A 26,965-nucleotide genomic window follows, 5' to 3' on the forward strand; every position below is an offset into this window, starting at 1 on the left:
CCATTACTTATTTTCCAACAAATTAGTTGTTGGAAAAGAAAGTTTTTGTGTTCCCTTGAATGCCAGCCTTAGATGGAGTGCAAGAGTTTACGGCAAGAATTAAGAGCTAATGATAACTGCTGATCTCCCTGTGAACTGGCCTGGCATTTAGGTTATCCATAGAACCCTAACCCTAACCCTAACCCTAACCCTAACCCTAACCCTAACCCTAACCTAATGCCAACTCCCAACCACAACTTTGGTCACCTAGTCACCAATGACATGTGCCTCTGTATTCTCTGGTATAGGCCTACATAGGATGACCTACTTTCCTGGCATTTATTGCAATGAAAAAAGTATGTCAGAGGAGCCGGGGGGATTTGCTGCCTGAATCCACAGGCATGCTTATTGTAGTCCTACATTTTTAATAATAAATGCATCATACATGATGATGGTGGGAAATCCCTGTGGTTCAGGGCAGTTCAGGAGAGCAGGGCACACAGTGAAATTGCCTGAAATACCTTTTCCAAACCTTCTGTTATATCCAAATGGCCTCACTGCCTCACTGCCTCACACAAGGGAACAAGGGCCTTGTCGTGCCTTTGTTGGACCACTCTGCTTTTCAATCTTATTTACCAACCTTGCTATGAGGAATTCATTCTCCTCTATTGTTCCAATAGATGGCATTTGCTCATGATTCTTCTAAGGCTTGGGATCATGATAGTTCCTTGGCTTTCGGGGTTTATGTTCAACAATGTAGTGGAGAAACACCTCTGTGTGACAAAAAAAAATAATAAAAAAAAATCATTATATGAATCATTATATGAAAAAGTATTATATTATATAGAATTTCTGATTTGCAAGTCAAATTTGTATCCATAAAACACTGGGACTGTGTTTACCAATGAGGTGGGACAACAGGAGGTCTCCTTGTCCTCTGTCACTGTTAAATCTTGGACTCCCTTGAGTCTACTATCCCTAGTTCTTACATGAGATGTTTCATCATTGAGGCGGCTATAAGCCGTCTGCTGGAAATTCACTTGGTGTGTGTGCAGAGAATTTTCTTTTTTTTCTAGTGTATATTGCTCTTCTTGTCAAATGATCTTGAAATATTTCAATCACAGTAATCACAGTGTTATATATAGAGCTGTTTTCAAAGAGACAACATAATCCTCTAATCACAACTTTTCCTCAAATGTGATGAGGGCAACTACAACAAGTGACACATGATTTTGGCTTAAAGAGGTTGTTTCCATTAACCTGGCGTCATTACCGAGGCCAACCCTCACACCCTCTAGCCTCCTTTGACTGATTATATTGCTCTCCTGATGAGTTGACATGTTCCTGTCAGAGAGAGAGAGAGAGAAATATAGATAGTGAGGGAGAGAGGGAGAGAAAGAGAGAGAGGGAAAGAGAGAAGGAGAGTAGAGAGAGAAAGAGGGAGGGAGAAAAAGAGAGGAGAGAAATAGAGAGAGAGAAGGGAGAGGGGGGGGTCATTTAGGTTACAGAATTATATGCAATTCTCATCTAAGAGCATTCATCTTTAACAACAGGCTCAGTTTGGTGCTGTAATCTTCTCAATTATTTTCTGTTTTTAGATTGTCCACCGCACCCTGGCTGCCATGCTGGGATCCTTGGCTGCATTAGCTGCCCTGGCCATCATTGGTGATGTATGACTCAACTACTATTTTTGAGTACAAATGATAATCAATTGTAGCATCAAAGTAAGGCACAGTACAAGTTCCATAACATGAAGCAAGCATGTTCTAGGGCAGATAATTTATGGCATGTTATTCATGCAGCTGTAAGATTAAAATATCTCCCAGCGGGGAGAGGCTTCATCTAGTTCCCTTCTCTCTCCCTCGCTCCCCCCCCACCCCCCCCTCCCCCTCTCTCCCTTTCTCCCACAGCGCCCCAGTCTGACTACAGTAGTGGAGTGGATTGACTATGAAACACTGGCCCTTCTATTTGGCATGGTGAGTTAGACCATTCTGGAACCATTCTGGAACAATTATTTTCTGTGTCAGGTGCCCATCAATCAGAACTGGGCTCTCGCAATCTTTAGAAGCTTCATTGGAAACATTCAGGATGGTCTGGCACAGAAACAAGCAAATCAAAGTCTGCTTCATTAACATTTGTGGAATTGTGATAAAGTGCATTATTTGTTTTTTATCTAGCATCGCAGAGTACCATGCAGTTAGACTGATTCATGCAACCTGCCCCTTAACCATAGGACTACATCCCTGTATGTCAACATCCTCTTATTGCTGTTGCAAGTCTTTGGAGATCTTGATGTGTTCGAAGCCTGTCTCCATGGAAACAAACACATCCAATCACCTCCGATGCAAAATAGCAGTGACTCCATCTGGAAAGTTGTTATGGAGAGAAAGGGGATTGAATAAGCAACAAAGGAAAGAAAATGTCCCAATATGACTTCACACTGGTATATAGATTTATGACACACACATTTAGGATATAAGTAGTACAGTATTGTCAGGTTTATGACAAAGTTGGTAATACATAATGTCATTCATCTGAAAAAAACTGACAACGCAATAACATGAACAATGTTACCTGCCAGGCTTCCAATATCCAGATGTATGAATATTATCATGGAATGTGTCTTTCTTTCTCATCACGTTGAAGAGAGTGTTTTCAACATGTGTTTTACTGACTGTGTGGGTCTAAAAATAACTCACACTAAAAATCGTCTCTCAAATGCTGAATTAAACAAGAGCTGTTTGATGATATTCCAAACACAAAGCTTTGGAAACCCAACGGCAACATGTATTTTTTTCTCAAATATAGATCCATACTGTTTAGGCTTTAAAGTAGGGAAATATAATATCTATCTACTGGTTCATAAAACATAACCTACAGTATACTATAGGTGCCATACTGTACACATTAGATATTTTGTTCATGTTTCATATTTTATTGCTTTCCTGCAAGAGGACGCCTTTGGCAGACCTCTTTTACAACTGTTACTTTCATAGCTGTCATAACCAACCTACTAGTCTAGTCATTGAGGTATTTACATAATAATACATAATACAAATTCCTGGAACTACATCAGAAACAGGAACATAAAAGTACATAAAAGTTCACATTCCTGGAGAGATTGCTCTGTAGAATATAGTATGATAACTGTATATTATACAGTATATGGATGAGGATAACGACACCAGAGCTGAGGGTCAATGCGATTGAAAGTCTTGTCAACTAAAGGCACTCATTTGAACATGGCCCATAATTGCCTATGACAGTTCATCTTCCTTGAAATGAACTTTAACCCTGAAATTCTGAAGAATATGTCACTTGCAAAATTTGTAGAAAATGCAGATTTGATGGTGTTTATTCATATACACCATATTGCAACTGTTGTTTGCTCTCTCCTTTACAGATGATTCTGGTAGCCATATTTTCAGACACTGGGTTTTTTGACTACTGTGCTGTGAAGGTGAGTTGGACATCTGTGGCAATAATGAATGCAGGCAAGTCAACAAAAACATGTATTGAATGAAACAAAATGCACATCAAAATGTAATCTAGTGTTATATTACCAGGATATCCCTACTAGACAGAACCCAAAGTGGTTGTGCCAATGTAACTTAATCCTCTGCCGTGGAAGACTGTCTTCCAGTCGGCACACAGCCAGCTCCTGGGTCCTACTAACATCAATGCAAAAGACACAGATTTAGTGCCCGCAAGCAAGGACAACAACCACTACTGTACAGTATGTTTTCTATTCACATATACAGTATATTGTCTCTAGCAGTAGTGAACATGTGGATAAACACATAACACATGAACACACCATGATGGTATGACCTGCACAAGTTTAGAGCAAATTGTCTTTTGCAAAGAGAGGAAGAGCGTTTAGTTTTTTTCCCTCCACATGCTTTGGGGCAAAAGTAGAAATCCATCAGAAGGCCCTCTTCTGAGTCACTTTGTCCGTACTGGGAGGCAGGACTTGTAAAAATGATTTATTTGTAAATTAATGGCTGATACCAAGGCCCTTATAGGCCTGCATAATTAAATAAGCTGAAGCAAATGCTTCCTGGTACTATAAAAAATGTATAAATCATGTAAAATGGGAAAAGTATCAAAATCATCCTTTGTCTTACACCTGAAGATAGGACAGCCCACCCCATGGTGTAAGGGTATGGTCACCCAGCCTTAGGAAAACAAAACCGTAACTCAAAGTAGCGTTTGGAATGTCCTCAATAGATTCTCAGGCAGGGAGGGCAAATGGCTGTGTCCTTCAGGTACAGTAGCTCTCAGACCTGGGGTACAGGGGGATCATTCAGGCTCATGAATTTTAAGTGGTTGTTGGACGAGGGTAGGCGCTTCAAATTAAAATATCATCTCAGAGACGGCATGGTGGCCCTGACACATTGTGCTATTACACACAAGGGGTGGCCACCCTCATCCCCGCCTGGGAGCTTAAGACTGGGGCTATCGTGTGCTTTTGTATTTGTACATATGTGTGTTATGTGTGTGTGTGTGTGTGTGTGTGCGTGTGTGTGTGTGTGTCTGTGTGTGTGTGTCTGTGTGTGTGTGTGTGTGTGTGTGTGTGTGTGTGTGTGTGTATATATATATGTGTGTTTGTGTCCCTCTCCTATTGCACAACTTTTAGTGTGCTTAAGTATTGAAAATGTGCTGCTTTGGTGAACTGATCATCCTCCTGATGGATACAGTTTTAATCAAGACAATGACAAGACAAGAGGCCTAAGACAGGCGTAATGGGACTTGGTTCTAACTATTTTAGTTTTAATCATGCTATAAAACTTGACGATTTCATTCTTTTTTATGGATAAATAAAAACCTTTTGATGCTGCCCTGAGTGGCCCAAATTAGATTTGTACTCATTAATGACTCTAAACTAATTTATGTTTTCTGAAATCAAAGTTTGAAAATCATTTGAAAAAAGTTTGAAATCATACTTTGAAAAATATAGAAAACAACTCAGAGATATTCTACTAAGATCTCAGTTTCACAACACCCCTGCCTGATTACTTTTGCCTTTGATATCAAATCCATTGCAATAAACACGAGTGAGATTTGTTTCGTATAAACGTTCCTTAGTTTTACAGTTTAGTCAGACTCATGTCAATGTGCTGCTTTTCCCTACAGGCCTATCAGCTATCCAGGGGAAGAGTTTGGCCCATGATCATCATCCTCTGCCTCATTGCAGCCATCCTCTCTGCTTTCCTGGACAATGTCACCACTATGATGCTCTTCACCCCTGTCACCATCAGGTACACAGAATAAACCCTAACCTACTGTACATATATACTGTATAACAAACATATTTTCATTCAATGTTTTAACTTACTGTAGACTGTTGATAGAGGAACATGAAAAAAATCACAAAAAGCAATGGCCAAGGTTGTAACTAGATTGGCCCTTACAGTAGGTACTGTCCAGAATACATAATACATACTGTACAGTACGCCGCCCCCTTCCCCTCTCCCCTCTCTCAGAAGTACAACTTGCTTGTATACTGGAAACGATGCTCACAGTGTTAAATGCTCTTTGAATTTAACTAGCAACCATTTAAAAATACCCCCCCCCCCCCCCCCTCCCATTTTTCTCTAGTGTCTCGCATTGAGCATTGTGGTGAGAGAGAAAAAGTGATGCCTACTTCCCCCTTATCAAATTATTCCAATCGCTTGAACTTATTCAACCTCCTCAAAGCCACTGTGCATCTCAAACGATAAAGTAGCAAATGACCTTGTTAACCTTCCGGATACTGTACTCTCCTATTAGTCCTGTCTACTGTCTCAGATGCATTACACCTAGTGTCTCGCTGTTGTACCCTCTCTGGCTATTATTTTGTTTAGTACAGTTCAGAGGTCAATTATAGGTCAAAGGGCACTGTTTTGTCCATACCAGCTGGTGCTCACATTCTGACACCTTTTTTTTGTATTTTTTTTTTTTTATATCAACCAATGTTCTCTGCCTAGACCTCTGTTTCTGTCTATCTCATCTCTCGGTTGACATGCCCTCTAGGATTGTACAAGAACAGCTTGAGTGTTGCAAATCAAGTTAAAAGTGATATATTTTTTTATTTTTTTGTATTCTTCGCGAAATCTAATCAGAGCTAACGTTTTTTTTCTGTCTCTCTTTTTCTGATTTGGACAGGTTATGCGAGGTGCTTAATCTGGACCCCAGACATGTCCTGATTGCAGAAGTAATCTTCACCAACATTGGAGGGGCCGCCACAGCTGTCGGAGATCCACCCAACGTGATTATCGTATCAAATCAGGACCTGCGCAAGAAAGTAGGCACTTTTTCAGTTCTGGGTGTTAAACTTTGGGTTTATGTCACCGTGGGGGGGCTCGGTGGGCAGGGTTTGAGTGTCATGATGACACATAGACTGTGTGAAGTTGTTCAACTGCCACTCTTAGCAGAAGGACTGGTGAAGGTTAGGCATATGCACAGCCTGTGCATGTACTGTATCTACTAGACTGACCTTGGGAGTACACAGAGATAAGCACCAGAACACGATGACACTGATTGGAATGTTGTCGATGATAGATGACGGGACAGTATAAGCAATTGAATGTGAAAACATCTCTGTGCCTTTGATGACAGGGCTCTGGTCAGCTGGCCTCCCTTTGTGTGACTAAGGACACATGTGGAGCCATATGTAGGGAGATGATGTGCCTTCCAATATGCTCTGAAGTACGCAACACTCATAATCAATGATATGAGTCCTATACAAGTCTTATTCCCTTCATGGCTCCTCTGCTCAACCTCTCTGTATGCAACCTCTCTCTGCTTAACACAACACCATCAGTAATTACATACAACCACAATCCGGCCACGGCTGTCTTGAGCTTGATTCACAATCTGCCGAACATACACACAAACACAGGGGTGGAGGGGTAGAGATCTTTTAATCTCGGTAATAACGGCAGGCAGCGAATGGGATAAGCAATGTAGCACTTTCTTGCATTGGAGTGATGTCACCACCCTGACCTTGGCGCCAAAGGCTTAAGACTAAGACTGGAGATGCCAATAGGCTGGGCATGGCACTTATGCCAAAGACCATCTTGCACCAACTCTACAGATGTCAACAGGGCTGAGGACATTGAGGAGGCTGAGGAGATTGTTGCCACAGTGGCTTGGCATATAATCCCACTGTTGATCTGTTTGCTGTAATATGGGACTGATGGAAATCGTAGCAAATGTCCATGTTTTTTCCGTGCGTTGTGGTGCTGTTTTCTTAGCTTTACTGAGAGTTGCAGATTTCGTAAAGGAAAACAGATTTCGAAGAGGAAAAGTCTCCTGAGTTAATCATAGGGAATTGTGTGTGCCTGTCCAGTTATTGAATCACAAGACAGTGATTCTCTCAGATGTACTCTGAAGTGATGTGTCATGTTTCTAGAAGTGGTGGGTATGAATTAAAATGCCTATTTTTTGTCAAACTTGTGGGCTGACATCAAAGTGGTCTTATTCTCTTTTAAGTATTAATGAAATGAAACCTCAAAGTTGAATCGTCTGGTCACTCACAGGTGGAGTAGGGATTGACCAAGAAAAATACCTTGAAAAAACCCTCTCAATGTTATGGGTCATTTTAAGTCATGTGACCAAGACTTAAAGCATTGGTTTGGTTAAACACTTCAGAATGCAACGGACACATGTTTCATTGTGAGATGTTTAACAAACGTGACATTTTTCCACTGTGAAAGTCAAGGTTCTATCACGTGCCTGTTTGCGCAAAAACAATGAAGTGAATTGCTGTTGATTATTTTGGTTATGTTGGAGATCAGCAGCTGGACCATATGGTGCATCCTCTGGGTAAGAGGCTTTTTGGCTTGTGTTGATGGAGACATGATCTGTTAAAAGCCAATCTCACAGAAAGGCATGAGGGGCATTCTTGACGTTCACTTTGTTTGTCAAATTCCACATAGAATATGTACACATGTACCATCTAACCTAACATTTTAACACACCACATATAGTGAATCACCCCCCTGACACGGATCACACAAAGCTTTGCATATATGTTAATTCACTCTCCAGTGACTTAATCCTCTGTGTTTACTGAGGTGATGTGTGTGTGTGTGTGTGTGTGTTATCTCTGCACTACACAGTTCCTCCATGTGTTTACACACTCATCTGCTGTGTTTGTGTTGAAATTCAGGTGATAAATGGAGATGTAACAGCAGTGTTGCGAGACCGATTCATATTTCTGCTGCTGGCATCATAAATCACGGGAATTAAAAATGTCAAAACACCCTGCAACAGTGTGACCTCCCTATTTCAAAGCCCCGATGTGATCCATACTGTAGCTTCTGCAATATCCTCACATTCACATTTCCATTCGAATTTCAGAACATGAACTATTACCGTGGCACCATGTACTGCATTCATCTCTAGTTGGTTGACAAAATTGAACCGTATACTGACAGGAGAAACATACTGTAGCCTAGAGAGTTGATGTGACAGAATGGGAAACCCTTATCTGCCAGTCCATTTGGTGATATCTAATGCCTATTATAGATACGGATAATGCCAGCTCTACATTTGCCGCACGACTCTGCTCCCTACAGTACCGTCCCTGTATCTTGTACACTCAAACCTTGAAACCAAGTTAAATTGGTGTGTGGTGGGATTCCATCTCGATTGCCATGACAGGGGTCTTTGCTTTGAGATGAGGGTCTCTGTGTGTTTGAACTTCAAGTGGTGAGTCATGAGACCGGTGATCCTGACGCAACCGAGTGGGAAACCAATGTAACCCAAACTACTACACTCCCAGCACCATCCTTTAATGTGAGGGAGCCAACGTGCCTTTCATCTTCGATTGGAGACCTCAGCAGCAGTGTGTGGGCTTGTGCCACCAGGCTGAGGGTGATGATGTGCTGCACCAAATCCCATTCTATGTACACTCAGTAACACACAGGACTACGCTGGATATTAAGATTATGAACATGGAGCCCTTCTCTGCCTCATACATTCTTTTGTGTGTTTGTGTGTGTAATTAACAATGGATTGATCATAGAAATTAAGGTAAAACTACAGGTGCTGCTCTGCAATCATCCCCTATATCCTGGAAAGAGAGAAGGACCTTAATGAAAGCTTCCCTACATACTAATGGAAGGATAACATCACAGTTTGTGGCTTAATTATAGCTTTGCCAGTGTAGATGTATATGGACATTATTGGGGTTAATCAGTGTGTTCTGAGTTGGATTTTAACCTTCACTGAATTTCAGATCAGTGAGGCATGAAGAAACATAACAAAAACTGTGACATTTCCTAAACAAACTGTTCGACATGGCATCTGTGGACTTTCTGTGACATTCTAGCCTCTCTGCGGGTGCAGCTGTACGTGGGCTCCTCCATTAGGGCTCCGGCTTTACAGTTGCCGCCCACGGCCCCTGTCCAGTTTGCCTTGGCTGGGTTTCCCAGGCGACAGATCAGCAGGAACATGTAGTGCACTCAGTCAGTCATGCCTGTGCTTTGATAAGAGCTACCAGCCTGCCTGAATGTGTGTGTGTGTGTGTGTGCGTGCGTGTGTGTGTGTGTGTGCCAGCGTGCGTGCGTGTGTGTGTGTGTGTGTGTGTGTGTGCGTGTGTGTGTGTGTGTGTGTGTATTTGTGTGACTTTGTGTTTGTTTATTTGTTTGTTTGTTTGGGTTTAGGGGTCACCCCAGAGATAGTGAGGGTGGTACAGCTGTGAGGTCATGGAGAGGGTTGGGGGGTGGGGTGGGTGTCACTCCATCGCTCATCAGTAATGCCCCTGCAGTTGTCTCAGTGGGATGGGGTGTACAGGGAAAAAGGTGGCATACACTGATTTTCTGGGTCATTTGGGTGTTATTTCCCCGAGCAGGAAAGCAGCGGCATCAGGCAGCTCTTGTGTTTGTTCACAGCTGTTGGACTGCCACTTGGGCCATCACGCACCCTGCAGCCAATCAGAATCTGAGCATCTTATGCCCTCGGCTCTAGCATGGTGACAGACAATCCCCATGATGTCCTAGAAGGCACAGACGCCTAGACATTTTACCAAGCTCTTGGAGACACGGCTCCATTTTTTTCGTTCTTAGTTTTTAGTTTGGTAACTTGTTTGCGACTGCTGAAAGTGGAGCATAAACAAATGATGAGAGGGTTCTCATTTACACAGAGTTTGCATCAGCAGCATCACCCCAACAACACTGCCCTGAGGGTCACAGTCACACTCAGCACAACACTGAGAGAACATGTGTTTTTGGATGCGCAATTTTTCAGAGTACTCTGAAAAGTCTATAACTGGACTATAACAGTGAACCAATCAGGTTGTTGAGTCACAGCCAGGGAGACTCTGTACAGAGCAGTACCCTATGGTGACCATGCAGTGGAGGCTGGTGGACGGGCTCATTGTGATGCATGGATGAAATGAGGAACTGTATCATGGGACGGAATGAGGAACAATTCCATTCCTTATTCCGTTCCATGCATTACAATGACCCCGTCCTCCGATTTTTACGTGCATCATCCTCCACTGCCTCCATGGCCATGTGAGTTGTTACTTAGAGGCTTTATGGCATTGTTGTTTGTGTATAGTTATTCAGATGCTCATTCATACATATGCCTTCGGACCAGCTCCAGAATGAAAAATGCAGGCAAATGTTTGTCAAAAAATGCTAACTTGTTTTGTGTTGTCCCCCCACCACCGCCCCCCAACCCTCACCCCTCCTGCCCCCCAACCCTCACACCCCCCTGCCCTCCAGCCCTCACCCCCCCCCCGCCCCCCGCCCCTCACCTCTCACCTTTCTCCTCACCATTACACTCTTACTGTAACTAGAAATTACATGTCCTGTAGAGGTCACTGTTCTCCAATCTTATCCTTATCTGTGCCTGCTCTCCAGTGTGGATTACTGACCACGCCATATTAAGCAAAACCCTGTCTGTTTTATTTTCCTTTTTAGAAATACCACAAATAGTGTCACACAAAGGCGTGTCTGTACTTTCAAACGTGTTACTAGTATGCTGGTAAATGTGTTAAGGGATTTGCAGTGTGATCTTCTTTAAAAGGACAACCCCCTGCCAGAAGCAGCTATTTTTTTCCTCAGGAAGTAAGACCTGGGTCCCTGCCAAACTCTAGCTTGGTGGAGCTGAATTACAATAAGGATGCAATTACCACCACCCCACTGGCTCCATGATTGAATTCTTAGCTTTCTTCATGTCATTTCCCAGGGCCAGTTATAAATCTGTACTTTTACAGACTGCAAAACCTCTCATTACGACAATGTACCATTCACCACCTCTATTCTTAGACAAGCTTATGAGAGAGTGATTATTTTAATTGCACATTAGAGGGTAAATCCATTTCCGATCATTTTTATTTTCATGACGTATTTACTTCCCTAACAAATAAAATGTGTGTTTTACAGACAGTGAACAGTGAACTCTATTTTGAACTGCCCTCTATTTTGAACTGCCTCCAAAAACACAATTTTCTTCACTTAAAGATGAACCTGATCCACCTTGCTTTATTGTGGTTTAACAAGCGGCATGATACATTGTACCATTTGTATTTGAATGTCTCCTGAAAGTAGAATTATCTACAATGTAGACTCTACATTCACAAGACATTATAGTAAATCAGTAAAACCTGCTTGAAAACATTATTCCCTAAGAAACAAATGCTACCGTCTGTCCAGAGGTGGATGCATTGATATCTGTGTGAGATTGTTGCAAGTGTTGTCAGTTGTGAAATAAAACACAAACAAATTGGTTGATTATCCCAATAATGTCGTGCCTGTCTGTGTCTTTCAGGGAATCGATTTTGCTGGTTTCACGGGGTACATGTTCCTGGGAATATGCTTTGTCCTCCTGTGCTCGTTCCCTATCTTACGAATGCTCTACTGGAATAAAAAACTCTACAACAAAGAATCCAGTGAAATTGTGGGTGAGTGGCAATACAATTTATTTTCAAGAAAAAGGGAACCAAGGGCTTCAACAGACCAAATGTACATGAAAAGTGTACATGAAAGTGTACATTCAAAAGTGTTTGAAGTACATGAAAATATGTACTTCAGCCAGATAAAATTAGGATGAAGCTACATTTTGTGATCAGACTCTCAAAATAGTCTTTGTTTTGGTATTTTTCTTTTGATATCTCCCTCTCTCTCTCTCTCTCTCTCTCTATACCTCCTCTGTCCTCCCCTCTCTCTCTCTGCCTCCTCCTCTCTGAGAAATGATTCTATGAGGCTGTGGTACAATCTACTGTAGCATAATTTATGAAAGCTCAGCCATCGTTGAGGAGCAGCCATAAGCCTTTCCTTAGAGCCTCTATGTGTTTGCGAGCAGCTGCTCACCTTCTTGGCAAACACAATGACCTCAGGATAACATAATTAACTTGGCATTACGCACCCCAACCCTGTAGCTCCCACATGTGCCCTCTGAGTCGTGAAGTAGACCAGGCGTTTTTCCATTTCCCCCCTCTCAGGTTATTTTCCCAATATTCCCATTATCCTTATCAGATGACCCTGTCATCACAGCTATGATTTTGTTATATTATGGTATGTCTGCAGATGCTGAGGAGAGTGACCCCTCAGTGGTCACAGTGTGATAGAGTGTCCTCCAGGATGCCTCTCCCTCAAAAATAGAATGTGTTGATGTCTGGTAGCTATTTTGTATTAACCACTGGGCTCTGGTGTTCTACTAGCAGAAGTGATAACATACAGTATTGGGTTAATACATGCACACGCAGGGAACAAAAGGGGGCTGAGGGGGAATGATTGCCATCTGAAGTATGCTTTTATGGCTCTTTTTATCTCGAGCTTGCCTTACAATCGATGGTGTGGGCGTGAGGGGCGTCTTTGCAGCTTCTGATGACTTTGCAACAGGACTGCGTGGTGTTCAATTCTGCTGAAATTGGTCGAGGGACGTCAGGATTTTGAAGTGGCGTGTAGAGCGGAGCTGGTGGAGAGAAACACATTGTGAAGTGTGAAGGTGCTAATGGCAACACATTGGCTGTCAACAGAGTAACTCCGCAGCCCAGGGTTACATTCAGTTATTCCCTGGCAGAAGCCCAACACCATGTCAAAGAGATGGACACATTCACCTATGACCTCTCCTATGTACTCTCCTATGACCTCCTCAGTCTAATGGTCACAACCTGCCGCCACAATCTTGCATCACTCACAAGACCCTCTGGTAGTGGTTGTGACCTGCTGAACAGCTCCCCACCTGACAATGTACAGTAACAAGTCTCGGGGGACAACAACACTCCTGCACAATGGTCTGTGAGAAGTAAACAGCTCCCAGATTTGACCAACTGTCACTTTGTCCCATTGGTACCTACAGCCAGGCACTCCTTTCACACTGTTTCCTTGGTGCTGACTGGCTTTGTTTGGACGACTACACGATTGGTCACCATTTGACATATTTGCTCAGTTGCTCTCTTGTCCTGCTCTCATCCCTCCACCCATAGTATACAGAGCCTGTTCATTTCTGTCTCACACCCTACAGTAGAATATCGCTTGAAGTAGGACTATACTGTGTTTAATTACCCAATGGAACACAATCTGCTTCATTTCGATAATAACTGTGTCTTCCAATCAATCAATTTGCTACAGTATACTGTAAGTTGCTGTAAGTATTTTTTTTTTTAAATCTAGACCTCCAGCTTGTAGATTATGTACAAACTAATAAAGCATGTATATTTCTAGGAGATTTATTGCAGCTTCCCCCAGAGGCAGTTAGCCACGTCTTATCAGTGTTTACCCACACCACTACCTCATCCCATTGAGCCACATTGAGCCCCTCTCTCCTCCCTCTGGGTTCACCTCAACAAGCTACCGCAACTGTTGAGAGAACACTGGTCAGAAGTATTCAGCAAACACAGTCACACATTTATGTGTGTGTTTAAGAGGGGAGGAAGGCTGGCCACTGGCCGCAGCTGTGTCAAATTGTGTCCCTGGGGCCAGAAAGGAAATCCCACTGGTGGGCTCCACAGTGACAGTTCAAAGCAAAGCTGATAGCACATCCATAAACCCTACCCTGCGGAGCGTCCTATTCCCACACCACCTTTTCCTGGGTGGGAGAGCGTGCAGATAAATCGGCACAAGGCCCCTGCCACGATTGGTAATTGTACTGATTCGCTAACCGGAGTGTTTTTCCTATGCCAATTAGATTCCATTAAGGGCACCTAGCAACCCCCTGACAACGGATGGCACCCACTGCTATCTGCACAGACATACAGCCGCCGCCCTACCTCCTCCAGGCCATGTCTGTGCTCAAGCGCTGGCTACTCCAGGGCTAGTCAATGCCCAGCACCACCTGGCAGGATTAGGCCCTCACAGGGGGCCCACACAGTAATGACTGAAAACAAGCAAACTCCAAACCAATATTCTCTCTGTTGGCTGTCGCTGGTAAAGATCAGGCTGTGATCACAATGTGACATCTGTCATTTATAGTACCAATGACCCACCCAGCTCATGAAATTCACACGTTGACAAATGTTTTTTGTAACTTTTCTTACTTGTATATGCTTGCTTCTTGCTTGTGTGTAGTAGTTATACTCCTGTAGTAGCTGAGACCTGTCTTCTGTGTATGTATGTGCATGTGTGTGTGTGTATGTGTGTGTGTGTGTGTGTGTGTGTGTGTGTGTATTGGTCCTGTAGAGCTGAAGCATGAGATCCTGGTGTGGAGGCAGACTGCCCAACGTATAAACCCTGCCAGCCGGGAGGAGACAGCTGTGAAGTGCCTCCTGATGCAGAAAGTGCTCAATCTGGAGAGTCTCCTCCGCAAGACAATGAAAACCTTCCAAAGGTACGTCATACATTCATACAACCATACAATCATTCATACAGACAGACAGACAGGCACGCCAAGGTGTGCTGTACCACTGAGAGAACGGAATTTAAACAAACAGATCGTTCTGAAGAGAATATAGAGAACAAATCTCTCTGTTTTCAAGATGAGCTGTCATGTTAATCATTGAAAAAAGTCCCTAGTGTCCATCTATTGGCATTTTGTAAAGATATCTCTCTTCCTAATTGGTGCTTATATTGCTTATGCGTGTCAAAGGCCATATTACATGTGCATGTTGTGTGAAATGAGACCATTATTGTTCTCAATATTTATCATATGTTGTGGATTCATGACCTTTAAATGGCTCTCAAAGCACAACACAGCTTGAAGGAAAATCATCAATAAACAACGTAGCATGAATGAAAATTGCAATAATGACATACAGTTGATTAAATACAGTGTAGAATGGGGATGATTAATTTGTCTTTGAGTGTGTTGTTCAGTTCCAAGAGACCTGAAGGGTAAAATATTTGATAACACTTTATTTGCAGGCAAATTTCTCAGGAAGATAAAAACTGGGAACAAAATATCCAAGAATTGCAGAAAAAGGTACTGAAAAAGTGGTCAATATTTAAAAAATGTCACATTTGATAGCCCTTTTACAACCTCTCTTCATAGCACTTCTTCACTATGCCAATAGCATTGATGTTATCTTGATAATGAAGTCAATTTAATTTATAAAACTCACTCGAGGCAAGCAATTTGGATGATGTAATTGTCTATTCTTTCAGTCAAAGATGTTCTTCTTAATTTTCTCCTCTGCAGCACAGAATAACAGACAAAATTCTCCTGGTCAAGTGTGTGTCTGTCCTGGGAGTCGTCATCTTCATGTTTTTCCTCAACTCCTTTGTTCCCAGCATTCATCTTGATCTTGGTAAGCGCCTGCACTAGTATCTCATTAGAGTGAGAAAAAGGCGTTAATGATAAAGAATCATTGTATTGCTTTTACAGGCCTTACTGAATAGTTGTAGGTTCCGCTGTGTAATTATAAAGCAGGGCTTCCTCCTCCCGGTGCATACGAAATGAGCCTGAATAATGGGCTGACAAAGACATGCAACCAGGAAATTACATGGATACTGTACTGCTTTTAGACCTGTCAAATATTTATTATACACAGAACTCGGAGGAATAATCATCTATTTTGGCAACGCAGAAACAACCATGTTGTCACATTATGAGTGCTTTTAACTCAACATGTAAAAGCAAAAACAGGTTATGCTCATCACTTTATCAGTTGAAGAATGGTAATCTATGCATACACTAATCTATTGATTCCCTTTGGGTATTAGGGACAACAAACATTTTCTCTCCATTGCATCAGCTTAGTGTGGGAGGACACACTTTTATAATAAACAGGTTTTTTTTTTCAGAGTGAAAATCTATTATGCTACAACTGCCTCAAGTCACAGAGTTTTAATCATTTAGATTTCTGACACATCACCCAGCCCTTTTAGATAGCACTACATATCTTTCCTCTCTATGTAGTTCAATAACAGTATTATAAATTCAACAGAATGGGAGAACACTGAAAAATACCATTCAGCACTATATGCTGGAAATGTGAAGTGGCGCTTCTGTTGGACATGTTTGTTGGACGTATGTCAAGATATCAATGTTCAATGACGTCATACGTAAAGATATCAGAGTCTTCTTCTGTCAGCTAAGAACAACTTGTGTTTTTACCTCTGGCAGTCCTTTCCTATCAGTTGAGTTGTATTGTAATAGTCAGTGAATCAGTGTAATGACTGGAGTACTTAGGCAGAGGACTCAAATGCACGACTCGGAGACAAAAACTTAAATCCAATAGAATAGTCTTTGCTATCAATAAAGGATCGGTACACAGGTAGGCAGATAATCCAGGAAGGGGGTAGGCAGTTCAATAATCAGGCAGATAATCAGAAAAGAGGTAGGCAAAAAGCAAAGTCAGAAACACTATCAGAGATCAAAATAACCAGGAATACTCATCACTAGGAAAAATCGCTGGAATGCTTGACACAAGGTACAAAGACGAACTGGCACAGAGACAGGGGAACACACAGACTAAATACACAGGGAAGGATGATAAGGAACAGGTGAAGCCAATCAGGGCGGGGTAGACAATCACACAGACGGGAAACACACAAGGGCAGGTGGTGAAGTGTCTGAAACGAGAGACAAGGTGAGTAACACAAACATAAACAGGAAACAATAAATTAAATGACATGAAACAAAGACAAACATAAACTAAGGAACAGGGCGGGATGTTACAATTAGATTTGTTTCTTATGTTTCCCTGAAAGCACTTTGTATTGATTTGCATTTGCAATCTAAAACATGTGCCAGCTGATCTTAGCAAATACTGTGGCCTATGTCCCTCAGGGTGGAGTACTGATTCTGAATATAATATTTCTGATGAGTGTGTGTATCTCTATGACAGCTGACCTTAATAACAGTATCCCAATAGTCCCCAAATGAAGATGGCTTCTTACATGTTATCTAATTTCTCTACTAGCCCCAGTAGCAACGCACTGTAGCAACGGAACATGCTCAGTTAATTGCAGGACCGACTCCATTTACCTCTCAGTGACATTGATTAAACAGGCATGACCCTGAGCACACACACACACACACACACACACACACACACGCACACACTTGCGCACACACACACTCACACTCTTCTCATTAATGCATGCAGGTCACAGTTGTGGTGAACTACCGCGGGCCCAATCTATTCGCTCGCAGAAGATGTTTTGTAAATTGAGCATCATTAACATTTCATTAGATTGACATGGCAAGATTTTATTTAACTTTTGCCTCGTCATTTAATCACTAGGATTTGGACGTGTCTGTGGACATGTACACATGTGGTGCATGTTTGTACTTATTGCTCATCAGGTATACAAACAAGCAAGCACTGCATAGAGATCCTTGAAACACATTTGGAAGCACTACGGCCTCTCTACTTGACTTCCTTGCTTTCTATTTAGGAGAAGTTGTCTCATTCCTTAACCTTACAAGTGTAATCTCAAACAACAAGAGGCTCAACCGAACACAGCACTTCTTTATCTGGCGGCCTCGGCCATGTTGCACTCAACCACTTTGTTCTGTGTATCAAACACTATGAAAACAAACACTTGGCTTTTAGATAAACAAGCGTGATGAGACAATGTTCACGACAAACTCGCCGACTCGGAACACCGTTGTCCTGTGTATGATAAATGAGCCTATCAAAACCTGCTCAGATTTCTCTAAAAGCTCTTTTTAATTGGAGAGCTCTTTTGGTCGGCTGTCTGCTGTGCGCTCCTCTCCCGCTTTGGGAGGCAGCCTCAGGGAATATCAATGCAGGGAGGAAATCTTAAGTTTCATACTGCTTTTGTTTATACATTTTTTTATTTTGAACTCATGGAACCTTTTGCTGTTTACAGAGTTTATTTAGCATTTCCTTCTATTGAATCTGTGTAGTAATCATAAACTGTAATAATCATAAATCATGTTGTTTTACACTTAATTTACTTAAACCTACAGTAATCATGCAGCATGATTAACTTCTCTAAATAAGTAGGAAACTGTGACCACCACAATTGAAAGTCAGCAAAGGAGCACCCCTCACTCTAACACAGTTTATTACCACTGAAACCAAACAGAAATACATATTTTATTGCAATAACCATGGTTCTGTTAGAATATACATATTGAAACAAATATTTGATCAGTCAAGTGACTTCTTTTCTGAAGGTAATTCTTCTCTGGTCTTAGATCTCCAGTCAAGTCAGAAGTTCTCTCTCTTTGCAGCAGATGCACTCTCAGACCACCTGTCCCCATCCCTGATTAGCAATTAGCATCTCAGCAGGAGTGCACCCATAGGGTTGAACAAACAAATCACTCGCCCAAATCACAGAATACAGGCTGAGCAGGATTTGAACATGGAAACAAAAAAGTTCTACTTCAACCCACTCTTTCTTGTCTTTCTTTCTTCTCTCTCCCTCTCTCTCTCTCTCCTCTTGTCTCCCCCTCTATCTCTCCGTCTGCCTCTCTCCTCTCTCCTCCCCCCTCTCTTCGCCAGCTTTCATCAGTTCTGAAATGATTTCCCCAAAGCAATTAAGAAAACTCACCTGTTTAATCAAATTTTGCTCGAAGTGGATGCCTACTCTCCCTCCTCCCAAAGATAGGGAGTAATTCTGAGTATTGGCAAGCCAGTGCCAACCTTAATCCTCTGGCTGGAATGTGTGTTAGCAACTGTGATGCTTAGGTAATGAGTGTTTGATTAAACCTACCAAGCTTGACCAGATACATTATCCATCAGTCCCTCAGTGGTGCCACTTGACTCAATCAGGTTATTGGGAAATAAGGCATGGAGAGTGCCATGCTTTGATGGAAATGAAATCCTCTGGGTGTCTCACACACACAAAGAGTAAGTCTATGCACCTGTAAGTCTATGAAGCTGTTTGTTCTATTACTCTCCTCCATCAACATGACCTACCCAAAATGGTGCAGCCAACGGAGTAGGATTGCTAATGCAGGGAGAATGCATGTGATTTTTATGGTGTAAGGCAAATCTACCGGTAGTGTAGTGGGAGTCTAGCATAACTTGTGATTTCCCTTTTTTTTTGATGACTTATAGTTGTCTGTTGTCATGTACACATTTCATAGCTACTCTCTGACATTTATGTTTTGTTTGTGGTGTAAGCATATTGTAACAACATCTGTTTTGACATCCTTGGGGAGTGGTAAAGACCCTTCTGTTTCCCAAACATGGTCAGCCTGTGTTCTGCTACAGTATTTGTGCATAAAGCATAGCTTCTGTACACATACTATATTTGGTTATAGAGATGTACAGTCTTTTACCTCTGAAATATACAGTAGCTCATCTAACTATGTGTAACTTAATGGGCCTCTAAAACCATACAGTATATACAGAAGACTGCATTGTCATAGCTGGGGAAAACATAGCTAAACTAGCTAAACTTGCAATTAGAGTTTAACAGAGGACAGATGAAACTGTACTCTACTTGGCAAATATTTTATTCTCAAGCAGTCTTCAGAACCATCCCATATTCTGTCCACGTGTTGTTTGATATATTTTTGTGACCCCTCACTTTCAATTCCTCTTTCTGCTTTCTGCATAGCTGTGTTTTCAGGTGTTACCTGCATGCTCAAGAGACCTCAGGGCGATGGAATGCCTTAATCGGTGGCGGTGCCAATTTGCTGGTCAAGCAAGCAGGCAGGCTGACTGTAGACAGCCAGATCTCAGAGGGTGATCTCTCCTGTTCTCACCTACAGGTTGGATTGCCATCCTAGGAGCTCTGTGGCTACTGGTTCTGGCTGACATCCAGGACTTTGAGATCATCTTGCACCGGGTTGAGTGGGCCACACTCCTGTTCTTCGCTGCTCTGTTTGTATTGATGGAGGTACTTAACACTAACACACAAGCTCCTAGCCAAATATAACAAAGTAGTTGATGCATGCAGGACAGAGTCTTTTAGAGCCAAAACCTCTAAATCTCTAACCCTCTTCAAAGCGCACACTGAGGCTCAAATGCATCTCTCCTTCAGCAAGCACTTTAGAGCATACAATCAAAACAAAACAAAACAAAAGATGGATGACATCCTGTAACACAATGATATTGAAATATTGTTTGAATTGTATTGAAATGTCAGGGCAATGGATAGAGGTATTCACGAAGAATGCTATTGTGGACAGTAATACCTGTAGAATAGGAGGATGTCGAGAATATGGGTTCATTATTAATAATATGCTATCTACTCATCCATAAGCCACAGAGTGAGAGGAAAGGGAAGGTGTCAGCAGAATAACTGCTTTGTTAGCTGTTTGCTGTTTTGCTACAGTATTTTAATCCTTTGTTTTTAAGATTCACAATCGCACACAGAAACACAGCCCTTAACCCCACCGGGGGGCTTAGTGCAGGCCCTAGATAAACTGTTTGCTCAATTGAGAAAAAAAGTAGGAGGCTCAGTGCTATATCACTGTCCTCCAGAAGGAAAAGCACAATTTTGCCTATTCTGTAAACATTTTTGTCAAAACTGCTTACTACTCTATGTATCCAAAATGGAGTGAAAACTTTGTCTCTTCTCAATCTACCTGTATATGGATAAGGATGGATGTGGTCATCAAACTCTTTAAAGTCACCAATGATTTATATTGATTTCCTCTCTGCATCTCTCACAGGCCTTAGCCCAGCTCCAGCTTATCGACTACATTGGAGTACAGACAGCAGTGCTTATAAAAGTGAGTTCTTAACAATCATCACATGCATGCGTCCCACAATGACCTATAACTGACAGGAGCACAGGTAATATGATAATGCATTTCATGCATAATTTCATTCGTAATTCAGCAATGCTCTGATTTAAATGACTGCATTTGAATGTATTTTCTATCAGAGCCCCCCCCCCCCCCCCCCCCCCCCCCTCTGTTGTTTTGTTGTTCATTCTGGGGTGTCGGTCGGGGCCATATTACAGCCTCTGTGGATTATGCAGGCCTGTATGGCGGCGTCTCTCGGTGGAGAATTATCCAGTGATGGACATGTCAGCTTGTGTTTGGACAGTGGGCCTTTGTACCCCACGTAATTACACATGACAGGTGGTGTGCTGTTCTGATAACTCCCCTGCTCGCTGTGGAGAGGAGGGCAGAGCATTGGACATGCTGGATGGGCCTCCCTCCCCTCCCTTCCTTCCCCTCCTGGTAAGTACTCAGGGAGGGAACACAGCCAGCCACCCGTATCTTCTTGTGCGATGTCACAGCCCCGCAGCTTGCCCACGTCTGCCTCTATGTAAGGGAGTGTAAGAGTCTGACACGGTCATGCTCTGCCCCTCCTGCTGTCCGGGAGGAAGGATTGGCCATGCCAGGCATGTATGGCAGAGATCAGAGCGAGGCAGCCACCATGTCACACAGTCAGACAGTTTCATCCCCTCATCAACCTCTCCGCCCTGACCAGAGGGTCAGGGCCATGAACTTCTGTTGGCCTGTTTGATTTTTGTTTTTTTTGGGGGCGGGGGGGGTTGCTACTGTGCTAATCTGCTGCTGTGTGTTGAGTGCTATTGAAAGCTGCAGTGATGTGATGTGTCACTCTTGTTATCTCCTCTCCCAGGCAGTACCAGAAGAGCAGCGCTTGGCTATCGCCATTATCCTGGTGATGTGGGTCTCTGCTCTGGCATCCTCCCTCATTGACAACATCCCCTTCACTGCCACAATGGTAAGAGTCTTCTGTTCAGACTGTGTTGCTCTGCTATGCTAGAGAGCACACAAGTGCGTGTTGGAATGGCACGCTTATGTTGTCACGTGAAACTGCACACACACACATAAGCACGCACACACACACACACACACACACACACACACACACACACACTTTTTTCACAGTTGTGGTTTACTCTCTTGGGGTTTGTCATCAAGTAATAAATGGGCAATTTTTTATTTAGGCTACATCAAGTGCAGCAGTGAAGTCTGAACTCTTATCTCATGCGCAGGCATAAGAAGGCATTAATTATAATGAATTATGAACTATCAGTCCATCACGGATGGTGAGCTGGAATGATGAGTATTACATCAAGTAGACTTAGTAAGATGCTGCCAATACAGCCGTAGTAAATGAGCCAGAGGAAAGAATAGATGACAAATTAAACAAGTAGCCACTCTAGAAATCACTTAGCACTTCCAAAGCTCTCTCTTTTAGTGGGGCACTCAATGTAAAAGTACCATGCATGTTCACACTTAGCTCTATGGTGAGAGACAGTTGCTATCTCATAAAGGTCACTTATGTTTCTTCAATCCTTCTGCACTCCATGTTTGCAGTTCAGTCGAATGAACCGAATGGCAAATGTGGTAGAAAATGTGATCACAATTGTGCTGTGTAATTTATTCAAACCCAGTCCAGCTGGGGAGGCAAAACAGATTGCCACCAACACCGAGATGCTCAGCCTCTACATACTGAATTCTGTGAGGCAGAAGGCACATTCTTAAAGTGGCTTTTTCTTTACAGAGCATGCTACCGTCTCAATGTCGATATGAGGCAGCAAATTAAAACTCAATACCATGAGCGCAGTCTGTGCAGCAACAACAACTAGAAAAGAAAACAGCTGCAGCTGTAGAGAGAAGCTTCTGGTCTGGTAAAACCTTGCTATTGTGCCCCACAGACTCTGTATTGCTGGCATTAACTGCTGCGTCATTATCCTGCAAACAAGATTGCCATGGGGTACAGCTAAACCCGTTTACTGTGCTCCCATTTATTGAATGAGAGAATCCATTAACTGTGAAAAGCTGTTAACTGACCTTGAATGGCTGTATGAGACCCTTGGAGGCCTTGAATGGGATAGCTCTCTCTTGGCCCTACCTTCACTCACATACTCAGGGGAATAACACGAATGGTGAAGTCATATCAGTTGCAGCCATCACCTAGATTTAAGGAGCTGTGTTTGTAAAGAAACTAGTCTAATGAAACAGCAATGTTACACCAAACAACTTTCAGCTGCTTTCAGCAACTTTCAAACCGTTGTACCGTTGTATACTTTTCCCAATCTATTAACAGCAGACCTATGGTGCAGACACAATATACATGAGAGGTTAATCCTGTACACAGGGTCTGTGATGAACCTCCACCCACACAAAAACTTATTTATTATCAAAGAACAGAAATGTTCCTAGGGACTTACATATTTACATGATCATCAACTTTTGATTTTAATAATCCAGCTACTCATATGGAAAATATATCCCACTATTCAAATTATTTAAACAGCATAAATACAGTGCATACTGAATATGATTTCAGGAAAAAAAACATCCACTGTCAGTTTGACTTATTTCTGTATTTCATTATTCTTCTCTCTGCATTTTCCAAGATCCCAGTTCTCATCAACCTGAGCCAGGATGAAGATGTGAACCTGCCTGTGAAACCACTCATCTTTGCCTTGGCTATGGGAGCGTGCCTGGGAGGTGAGTGACAGTGCCCGTCAAATCTCTCATTTTGGCTGCATATACACTGCACAGGTCAGGGACCCTTAATAAGTTTTTATAAGAAATAAGCGTACACCAGAAAACCCCAGAAATGGAGTCCAAACACCGACTTGTGTTATGAATTGTTCAGTTTAGAAGACTCCAACGTTTAATAGTTGTTCTTGTGTGACTATAGTTAGTAGTGTCCTCTGAAAGACGTCCATCTTTGTTAGATGGCCGGGCCCTTATTCACCCCTGGCTGTTGCCTTCCTTCTGTTCCCTCCCAGCTCACCAACCTGACATACAGCTGTGGTAGTCCCTGGGGAGAGAGAGGCTTTGTGACAGTAGCTCAGTGTGTCCTAAAAGCCTGCCTTATTCAGGCTCTACCACACCCCGTAGGGTAGGCAGGCAGACAGACCCCAGAGTGCATTATTCCACTGTCTGTGTCTGCTTAGGGGGTAAGGACACATAGAGAGAGTAGTCGTGCTACTTCAGCCTAATCAACTGCAGTGTGACAGGTCCGTATTGATTGGTGCTATGATGCTGTCACGGCCGCGCTCCATTCTCACAATGACACCTTTTTGAGATGTGCGTCGCATTGAGCAGCTGTGTCTGCAGGCTATATACGGCTCTCAGAGAGGGTACCTTAAAACAAAGATAGAAGAAACATTGACAGCATGCAAAAAGCCAAAAGGGGAGAGGACTGAGCAATTTGTTTATGATGTGCGAGCAATTGCCACTCGGCCAAGTGGAAAAAGTCACATTGAGTGTCTTTTAAAGGTACAGTATGTACTATTATTGAATGTGGCAACTAGGATGAAGGTCTCGCCCTTGTTGTTTATGCTATGGAATGATTGCTCTCTCTCAATGAGACTTGCAATCAGCAAAGCAGAATAATCTGAGATGCTGAGACTTGTGATATGTTTTGGTACAAAAGATATGTTGAATTAGTTTGGGTCCTTTTTAAGTTAAAGTAAAGAGAAATTCTCTTAGCTGCATCGTTGTTGTTTTATAACATTTCATTTTGCAAATAATGATAACTCTCTTTATGTGATTGTCATTTTTCTGAAGGAAATGGGACATTGATTGGTGCATCGGCCAACGTTGTGTGCGCAGGGATTGCTGAACAGCATGGCTATGGGTTCTCCTTTATGGAATTCTTCAGGTTTGTACCCTCTACACAACATAAACCCCTCAAATAGGACACTCAACAAGGAGACTCACTTAAAATACAACCCTGAAAGCGGCATTGCGAGAATGACAATACCTGATAAGTAAGACAATGCCATTATAGTTTATTCCCCATTGGTCACGCACATACTGTACAGTAGTTGATAGTCTGTCAATATACAGGTATGTCCATATACAGGTACATTGGCTGTCACAGCACATGTGATCCTGATGTGAAGCAGACATTTGTTATGTTGACCTGCATGGCTCACAGCAGCTTGGTCAATACATCTTTCCAAAAGAGCCACAGTTCCTATGAAATAGCTACTGAAAACCTCAGACACGGGGGGGGGGGGAATCCAACGGAATTGGTTTTATTCAAATCCCTCAATGCAAACAGCTAAATTACCCTGGAGTCCTCTCGCCTGCATTCTGTCAACACCCTCTGGCTGTGGAGGAGCCAGGTGGCAGGAGCCCCTCTATTACCTGTTCTCCTCTGTGGGAGGGCGGGGGGGGGGGGGGGGCAGGGGGGGGGGGGGAGCTGTGGGCGCACACATCCATCCATCCGTCCATTGCAGGACACACAGGCTGTCCTGGATGTTTTGGGGTGGCCTCCTGACCCAACCCGGGGGATATGTGCTGCATCATTGTGTCAATTAAACAAGCCCAGCAGCAACCTGGCTGACTTGACAGAATCAAATGGAAGAAGTCTGTCTCGGTTTTCAGCTCCAAGTGCTGTGCTTGACTCGGCATGCCTATCAATATTGGGGGTTTGATATAAAAGGTTTTTGCCTTTATGTAAAACCAAGCACCGCATTCATACTTTGAAAGGGGCATTTTAGCTTTGCCGTGGCACGTGCCCATGCTGCAGAGATCTGCGAATCAATTTAATACCTCAGCCCCTAAAAAAACGGCATAAACAGACTGCCGTCTGAAATGTGACTGATTCAATTGGTTTCGAGTGAGACAAGGCAGCTTGATTTGAGAACCCTTTGGTATGTTAAAAAGCTCCATATGAATGGTAAAAGAATCCTCAGATTGTCTTTCAAGCAGGTCGGTAAGTAGGCTGTGTGCGTGGTCCTCCATTTTGCTTGATTTCAACTCTCTTCCCCAAGTTGCCACCTGCTCTCACTGGCAATGGTTTTCATTCTAATAATGTCACGCCCAGATCCCTTGCGGTTTCCCAGTAGGAGAAGTGTGAATGGTCAATGGTCTACAGAAATGCTTGAATATGTGTCTGATTAGGCTATAAATGCTCGCTGTGGGAGATGCTAAGGTCTTTGATTTGCTGTGTAGTGTATCTAATGGAGGGGGAGAGGGAGAGAGAGAGAGAGAGAGAGAGAGAGAGAGAGAGAGAGAGACATAGTTCATGTCTAGAGTACTAATGACTGGTCCTGTCTTCATGATCATATTGGAACCCAAGCTCTTGTGTACAATGTGCAGCAGGGGCTCATTAAAATGCATGGAATGGAATGAAGAATGGTATGGAATGAGGAATGGTATCAAACCATGCATTACAATGAGCCCGTTCTCAGATTTATACCTCCACCAGCTTCCCCTGGTATGTGCAGTGGCTACACCTGCTGCTGAGCAACGGATTTTAAAGCTTGAGTGACATGATGTGATGCGTTTGACTGTGGCTACCTCTGTCTGGTGGGTCTGTTCGGATGCTGTAGAGATCGTTGTGCCAGAATGAGGGCCAGGGAGCGGTGTGGTGAGACACAGGGCAGCCGGAAGCTTTCTAAATCTCGCTTCAGACAGAGAGATAAGAGATGATCAATCATAGCAGATCTTTGAAGAGAATCCATCTCAGCCTGGCTTTAGATGTGGTCTGTGATTAGTTGAGATCCAGCATTCATTTTCACCTTTTTGGATTGGTTAGGTTTGTTCCTTTTATACCCCATAAAAGTCATGTATTTGCAATGTAAATACATGATTTTTATACGATAAATTTTACATGGTAGTAACTTTCTGCAAACATACTGTAGAATGGTACAGTGAAATTACATTGTAACATTGTTACATTTGTACAACTGTAGGACTGTACCTGTTTAAGCTGTAATTGTTCTGTAAT

The 26,965-nt window shown here is 42.7% G+C and overlaps 1 protein-coding gene across 1 annotated transcript in view; it reads left to right on the forward strand.

The window, feature by feature from the left end:
• Positions 1–26,965, forward strand: part of oca2 (oculocutaneous albinism II) — a gene marked incomplete at both ends in the record, with an annotated part of 45,384 nt that overhangs the window by 8,837 nt on the left and 9,582 nt on the right. Inside the window, 14 exons of the mRNA XM_083671746.1 lie at positions 1,578–1,649; positions 1,890–1,955; positions 3,383–3,439; positions 5,116–5,240; positions 6,127–6,265; positions 11,746–11,878; positions 14,598–14,745; positions 15,279–15,336; positions 15,553–15,661; positions 20,050–20,177; positions 20,956–21,015; positions 21,878–21,982; positions 23,628–23,721; positions 24,793–24,886. Coding sequence (XP_083527872.1) covers positions 1,578–1,649; positions 1,890–1,955; positions 3,383–3,439; positions 5,116–5,240; positions 6,127–6,265; positions 11,746–11,878; positions 14,598–14,745; positions 15,279–15,336; positions 15,553–15,661; positions 20,050–20,177; positions 20,956–21,015; positions 21,878–21,982; positions 23,628–23,721; positions 24,793–24,886 — 1,388 coding nt within the window. The remainder of the gene's footprint in view (positions 1–1,577; positions 1,650–1,889; positions 1,956–3,382; positions 3,440–5,115; positions 5,241–6,126; positions 6,266–11,745; positions 11,879–14,597; positions 14,746–15,278; positions 15,337–15,552; positions 15,662–20,049; positions 20,178–20,955; positions 21,016–21,877; positions 21,983–23,627; positions 23,722–24,792; positions 24,887–26,965) is intronic.

This window comes from Argentina silus (assembly GCF_951799395.1).
Source record: "Argentina silus genome assembly, chromosome: 6".
Classification (NCBI taxonomy): Eukaryota; Metazoa; Chordata; class Actinopteri; order Argentiniformes; family Argentinidae; genus Argentina; species Argentina silus.